At 42.4% G+C, this 7,158-nt stretch overlaps 1 protein-coding gene across 1 annotated transcript; it reads right to left on the reverse strand.

Moving 5' to 3' along the window:
- Positions 1-4,021: 4,021 nt before the first annotated feature.
- LOC138877766 (uncharacterized) lies at positions 4,022-5,612 on the reverse strand. Its single transcript, XM_070157403.1, has 3 exons — positions 5,172-5,612; positions 4,742-4,921; positions 4,022-4,243 (listed from the first exon to the last, which is right to left on the reverse strand). The coding sequence occupies exons 1-3, from the start codon at positions 5,610-5,612 to the stop codon at positions 4,022-4,024; spliced, it is 843 nt and encodes a 280-aa protein (XP_070013504.1).
- Positions 5,613-7,158: the final 1,546 nt, after the last annotated feature.

Below are 7,158 nucleotides of genomic sequence, written 5' to 3' on the forward strand. Positions count from 1 at the left end.
CAAGTTCTTTGCATAGCTCGAACTTGTTCCTTGGTACCACCTTGGTCAGCATATCTGCGGGATTCTCACTTGTAGAAATCTTCAAGACTTTTAGAGATTTCGAACTCCTAATTATCAAGTAATAATTAAAATTTTACTTGATTTTAAAGTCCTAAATTTTCAGAAAGTTACTTAAATGACATATTTGTCCAAGGTGAAACTTATTTAAAGGGTAAAAAGACAAACGATATTTCGTTATAAGGCCTTCATGTCCTAATCTTAAAGTACGCGCATTGCGCATGTTTCCCGTATCAATAAGAACAAACTTTTAAAAAATAATATCAATAATACTCAAAAACTGTGATTGAATTTTAAAATAAAATAACAAAAAAGGAAATTCCTAAACTGATAAATGTTGGTCTGGTTATAAATTTGAATTTACTCCAATGGTTCTTCGCCTAGTTTGCTCCTATTATTTAATTTTATCAAATAAGCTCCTATCTTTCGCCCTTTAGCTCTATTCTTTTATTTTTTAAGTTCTTGTCATTCCCAATAAAATTTATATAAGGATTCACAGTGTTTAAATTCAAGCAGAAATTTTTTCGTGGATAGTATTGGTTTCCTGGCTTATTCTGTGAATTACACAATTAAATACTCAGAATTGGGCAAGTTGAAAAGAAATTCCTAAAAAATCAAAAGAAATTAACAATTATAAATATTGAATAAAAGAAACATGTCATTTGAGAAAGTGTTAATGATTGAAAAACTTATTTTGAGTGGAAGAGATAATCTCAAGCCGATGAAATAAAATTTAAGGAAGAGACAAAATTTCAAAATAATGAAATGATATTCAATAATGAAAAGAAGAATTGTCAACAACAACAACAACAATAACAACAATAACAACCCAGTGTAATCTCATAAGTGAGGTCTGGGGAGGGTAATATATACGCAGACTTTACCTCTATCCCGAGGGGCAGAGAGGCTGTTACCAGGAGACCCTCGGCTCAAAGAGGCAACAAGAGACACTATATTAGTACTATCAATAGACTCATAATAAAACAACATAAAATACTATAAAATCCATAACATAACATAAATACCATAAAATAACGAAGTAACAGCAATATAAGAGATATAGGAAATACGAGAAAGATGTAAGGTATTAATACACAACAGATAAAGCCCATCATCAGTAGTTGATCAATAGCATCCTAAGACTAATTCCTAACTGGCTAGTCTCACTCTAGTGCGCTGTAAAAAAGACATCACAATTTCCCCTAACCTACAACCTTAATGCTCGATCTCCACAATTCCCTGTTTAGGGCCATGTCCTCAGTAACCCTAAGTCGCGCCATATCATGTCTGATCACCTCTCCCAATACTTCTTAGGTCTCCCTCTACCTCTCCTCGTACCCACCACCGCCAGTCGTTCACACCTTCTCACCGGTGCATCAGTGTTCCTCCTCTGAATGTGCCCGAACCATCTGAGTCTTGCTTCCCGCATCTTGTCCTCCATGGGGGCCACACCCACCTTCTCTCGAATATCTTCATTTCTAATCTTATCCTTCCTTGTATGCCCGCACATCCACCTCAACATCCTCATCTCTGCAACTTTCATCCTCTGGATGTGTGAGATCTTCACCGGCCAACACTCGGTCCCATACAACATAGCAGGCCTAACCACTGCCCTATAAAATTTACCTTTCAGTAACAGTGGCACTTTCTTGTCACACAGGACTCCCGTCGCTAACCTCCATTTCATCCACCCCACCCCTATACGGTGTGTGACATCCTCGTCGATCTCCCCGGACCCCTGAATAAACGACCCCAGGTACTTGAAACTACCCCTCTTAGGGATGACTTGAGAATCAAGCCTCACTTCCACTCCCGCTTCCGTCGGTTCTGCCCCAAGAATTATAAATAACAAAATTCTTATCTTGAAAAGACTATCTTAAGTAAGATGACTCTCCTACTATTCTACTACAACATTTTTATATACAAAACTATTGAGAAAAAGCTATTAAGGTCTTTCAAATTACTTAATATATAAATCATGATGGAGAATCATCTGTTGAAAGATAGAATACTTAAAAATTTCCTAAACTTAGTACTTTTATTCGGTGCAGACATAAATTTTATGTAGTCTTAGTGTCACGTCCTTAGTTATTAACTAAGTACACGTGCGACACTTGACAACTCGCTCACGATCTTGCACAACTTGCTCACGTTCTTGCTATGTCAAGTCAGCCTTACTACACTCAAGATCGCTAAGAGAATGGAAGAAATAACACAAGAGAATTGTTAAAGGAAGCTTTGTATTAGAGAGAACTTGAATTGTTTGCTTGATGAATTACAAATGAATGACCCCCTTTATATACTAGTCTCCTAGGGGCTAGTGTGTAAATATTAATTACTGCACAAGTCCTTGATATTTACAAGATAAGGGCTTTTTCTAGAATTCTCTACAAGCCTAGAAGATTCCAAGGACTTTCCTAGCAAATCCATAAGGATCTAGGTTCTTCCTAAGGAAATGTCCATACCTCTCTAGAATCTTCTCACAAATACTAGCCTTCTTCTTATGTAAGCTTCCACATGGTATTAATATATGCCAAATGGCGCCTATGTGGCATGATGACATGGCGGGTCATCACACTCTCCCCCACCCAATAGTGCGACGACCGCGGCGCAATGCTGCTGCATAAACTCTTGGATCTTATCTTTGAATTACCACAAGTCTTCATATCGTTCCCACGTGGCCTCCTCCGGTGATTGCCCTTTCCAATGGATGAGGAACATAGCGGTGGCTTTTTGCCCTTGTTTTCGCCTGGCCTGGTAATCTATGATAGCCTCAATCTCCCGATCATGCGAGGCGGTGATAGTCATTGGTGCCCGACTTGATTGGCCGCTACTCGGATCATCCTTATCTTCATGATATGGCTTAAGCATGCTGGCATGGAAGACAGGGTAGATCTTAAGATACGATGGCATGTCAAGCTTGTATGAGATCTTGCTTACCTTGGCGACGATCTTAAATGGCCCCTCATACTTGCGAATCAGATTCTGATGCATTCCCCGTAGTGCCTTGAACTGTCTTGGGTTAAATTTCACCATGACCATGTCCCCAACTCCATAGTATGTGGGACGCCGCTTACGGTCCGCAAACTTCTTCATCTTCTTAGCTGCCTTATCCAAGTAGGACTTAGTAGTGTCGAGTTGCTCCTCCCATCCTTTAGCCATATGATAAGCTCTCAAACTCTTTCCCTCGAATGCGGCTGGTAATGAATGTGGAGTTTGTGGTTGTTGGCCTATGGCTAGCTCAAATGGTGTCCGCCTAGTGGACTCACTCCGCTGCAAGTTATAAGAGAATTGGGCGATGTCTAGGAGCTTTGCCCAATCTTTCTGATGTAGGCTTACATAATGCCTCAAGTAGCATTCTAGTAAGGCATTGACTCGTTCCGCTTGTCCATCCGTCTGTGGGTGGAAACTAGTAGAAAAGTGCAGTTCCGTGCCAAAGTATGTCGAACAACTCTCTCCAAACGTTCCCAGTGAAGCGGGGGTCTCGATCACTGATGATATGCCTTGGTAAGCCCCAATATTTTACCACGTTCTTAAATAATAGCTTGGCGGCTTCCTTAGCTGTGCAACTTGAGGCGGGCATGAAGGTGGCATATTTGAAAAATCTATCCACGACTACCATAATAGTACCGTAACCGTCGGACTTCGGTAGGCAAGTGATAAAGTCCATAGTCACGCTCTCCCATGGACGCTCTGCAACTAGTAGTGGCTCCAAAAGTCCTCCGGGTTGTTGTTGTTCAACCTTGTCCTGTTGACAGACAAAACAAGTCTGCACATAGCACTCTATGTCATCTCGCATGCGTGGCCAATAGTAGACTGACTCAACCAAGGCCCTAGTGCGACGTTGACCTGGATGACCAGCCCACATTGTGTCATGACTCTCCATTATGATCCGTCGTCTAATGTCTCCAAACTTAGGAACGTAGACCCGCCGACCTGGGGTAAGTAGTAGGCCGTCTTCTATCTAAAACTGTCTCGTTTTGCCTTTGTTAGCTAACTCGATAAGCTGTCTGGCTGCTGGATCATGCTGCATGCCTTCTTTTATATCCTCCTGAATGTCCCATCTCATTGAAGTGATTGTAGCAAGCTCGGCTTTCCGACTCAAGGCATCGGCTACAACATTACCTTTTCTCGGCTTATACTCCAGCGCATAATCAAACTCGGCTAAGAAATCCTGCCACCTAGCCTACTTTGGTGTGAGTTTATTTTGTGTCTGAAAGTAGCTAGTAGCCACATTATCAGTCTTGACAACGAACCTTGACCCGAGCAGATAATGTCTCCATGTACGAAGGCAATGCACAATGGCAGTCATTTCCTTCTCTTGTACCGTGTAACGCTGCTCCGTCTTATTTAACTTGCGGCTCTCAAACGCTATGGGATGCTTATCCTGCATCAGTACACCCCCAATGGCGGCATCAGGACACCCTCAAATGCTATGGAATGTCTTGGCAAAGTCAGGTAATGCCAAGACTGGCTCCTCTGTTACAACTGTCTTAAGGCATTCAAATTCCTTTTGACAATGCTTCGTCCAAACCCATGGCTTGTTCTTCTTTAACAACTCAGTCAATGGCGCTGCCTTTGCTGAGTATCCACTGATGAACCGACGATAGTAGTTAACAAGGCCAACGAAGGATCTCAACTCAGTTACCTTTATAGGTGCCTCCCACTCCTAGATAGCACGTACCTTAGCCTCATCCATGCGTAGCTCTCCATTGATAATGACATGGCCCAAGAAGTGCACCTTTGATTTTGCAAACTCGCACTTCTCTCTCTTGATGTATAGCTCGTTCTCCCGCAAGACTTGGAAAACCTTCCTTAAGTGCTCCATGTGTTCCTCCAAGGTGTTGTTGTAGACTACCACAAACTGATCAAGGTAGAGATGAAAAATCTTGTTCATAAGGGTGCAAAATGTGGTCGGTGCATTGGTTAAGCCGAAGGGCATCACCAACCACTCAAAGGCTTCATATCTCATCACACATGCTGTCTTTGGCTCATCCCCTTATGCAATGCGAACCTGGTAGTAGCCCTTTCGAAGATCCACCTTGGTAAAGTACTTGGCTTGCCCAAGTATATCGAACAATGTGCGGGATCGGGTACTTATTCTTCACTGTAACCTTATTAAGTGCTCGGTAGTTTATGCACAAGCGCAGCGATCCATCCTTCTTCTTCTGGAACAATACTGGTGCGCCGAAAGGTGCCTTTGATGGGCGAATATGACCAGCATCCAGCAACTCTTTCAATTGTTTCTTGAGCTCTTCCAGCTCGGGCGGTGCCATATGATATGGGGCAAATGCGGGTGGCTTAGCCCATGGCTCCAACTCAATCTTGTGATCCACCTCTCGCCTAGACGGCAAGTACTTAGGTAACTCCTCGGGCATGACATCTTTGTTTTCCTCAAGCAACTTCTCTATGCAAGGCAGCAGTGTCTCTTGAAAACTCTTATCTTCCTCCAGACTTGTGATGGTTGCCACGAACGTCGGCTCCCCCTTCTTGATCCCCTTGACAACCTGCATAACTGAGAGTTGTGCTTGGCTCTGTCCGTGTGGCATAGTCATTGTAGGTACCATGCAAGCTCCTTCTCACTCCATAACCAAGAGACGTTGGAGGTAGGGGTCGATCAAAGTATGACAATGTCTAAAGAACTCTTGCCCTAGTATGATGTCAAAGATATCCATAGCGGTTACGGTAAAGTTTGTTGTGAGCACGTGATTTTTGCCCTATGAGAACTACTCCCAAAAATTCAAAATAAAATGGTTTTGTGTTGTTTGTGATTTATTTGTATTTTGTCTGTGCATGTTTATTTCTACTCTAATTAAGAAAAATACAAAAATATGTGTTGCATGTGCATTTAGGATTTAATTTTAAATTTAGGAATTAATTAAACAATCAAGTTTGTTTTACAAAATGGAAAAATCACAAAAATATGAATTTTTGGTAGCTTTGTCATTTTTATTGTTTAATTGTGTGATTTTTATTTTAATCAATATTTGATCTTGTGTATTAATTGTTGTTAAGGGTTAATTAATATCGTTTTAAAATAATCTTGGTTTTACAATTTAATTTAGGAATTTTGGGTTTTTAGGAATTAAAGAAAGTAAAAGGGAAAAGAAGAAACAAGAGAAGTAAAGGTAAAAATTCGGACTGGGCCAGTTTAAAAGGGAAAAGTTCAGGCCCAAATGTCACCCCCAAGTCAGCCCATACCCGCCTCAAATCCAGTCCAACTGCGACCAGTCCAAAACGACATCTTTTGGGCATTGTGAATATGGACCGTCAATCTCATACGATCAAACGGTCCAGTCCGTCTCCAGATATATCCAAACGGCGTCGTATCTGGCCAATAAATCCAAGCCATTGATTTGTTTTGATCTAACGGTCCTAGGCTTCCCCTATAACCCGGTCCATTTCAACCCGAATTGACCCCGCCCCAGTACTACTCCAAACGACACCGTTTCCTTTAAATGAATTGATCCAGGCCATTGATCGTGCTTGATCCAACGGCCAAGGTTAAACCAGCCCCTTCGTATATAAGCCCAACCTCTCACCTCACACCCCCCTAAGCCATACCCCTGTTCATCGTCTCCTTCAGAGACAAACCAAACGACCCTCAAAACCCTAGCCGCCCTAAAATCCTTTCGCCTGAAAGCCGGCGGCAACAACGCCGATGACCATGAAACCAACACCCCTAGAGCACCTAACCACCCTCTCCACGAATCCCTTACCCGTTTTGCTCGAATCAGACTGTAGCTTCTCGAATCTTCAATCAAAGATTCGAGAAAAACTTGAAACCCACCCCAACCAATCCCAAACTCACACCAAGGCACCCTCTGACCACCCTCGTTACGGATATGTTAACCGTTTGCCTCGAATCAACCTCCAGTTTCTCGAATCTTCAATCGAAGATTCGAGCAGAACCTAAACCTACCCCAACCAGTCCCAAGCTCATACCAGACATCTCCCTGACCTCCCTCGTCACCAAACCACCGTTGGTTTGGTTCGAATCAGACCAAAACCGTTCGAATCCCAAATCGAACCCCCCAAGAACCCTAGAAAACAAAAGGTCGAAGTTTGTCCAAAGAAAAGGAATTTGGGTGTCCAGTGGAC

Source organism: Nicotiana sylvestris, chromosome 1 (genome assembly GCF_000393655.2).
Source record: "Nicotiana sylvestris chromosome 1, ASM39365v2, whole genome shotgun sequence".
Classification (NCBI taxonomy): Eukaryota; Viridiplantae; Streptophyta; class Magnoliopsida; order Solanales; family Solanaceae; genus Nicotiana; species Nicotiana sylvestris.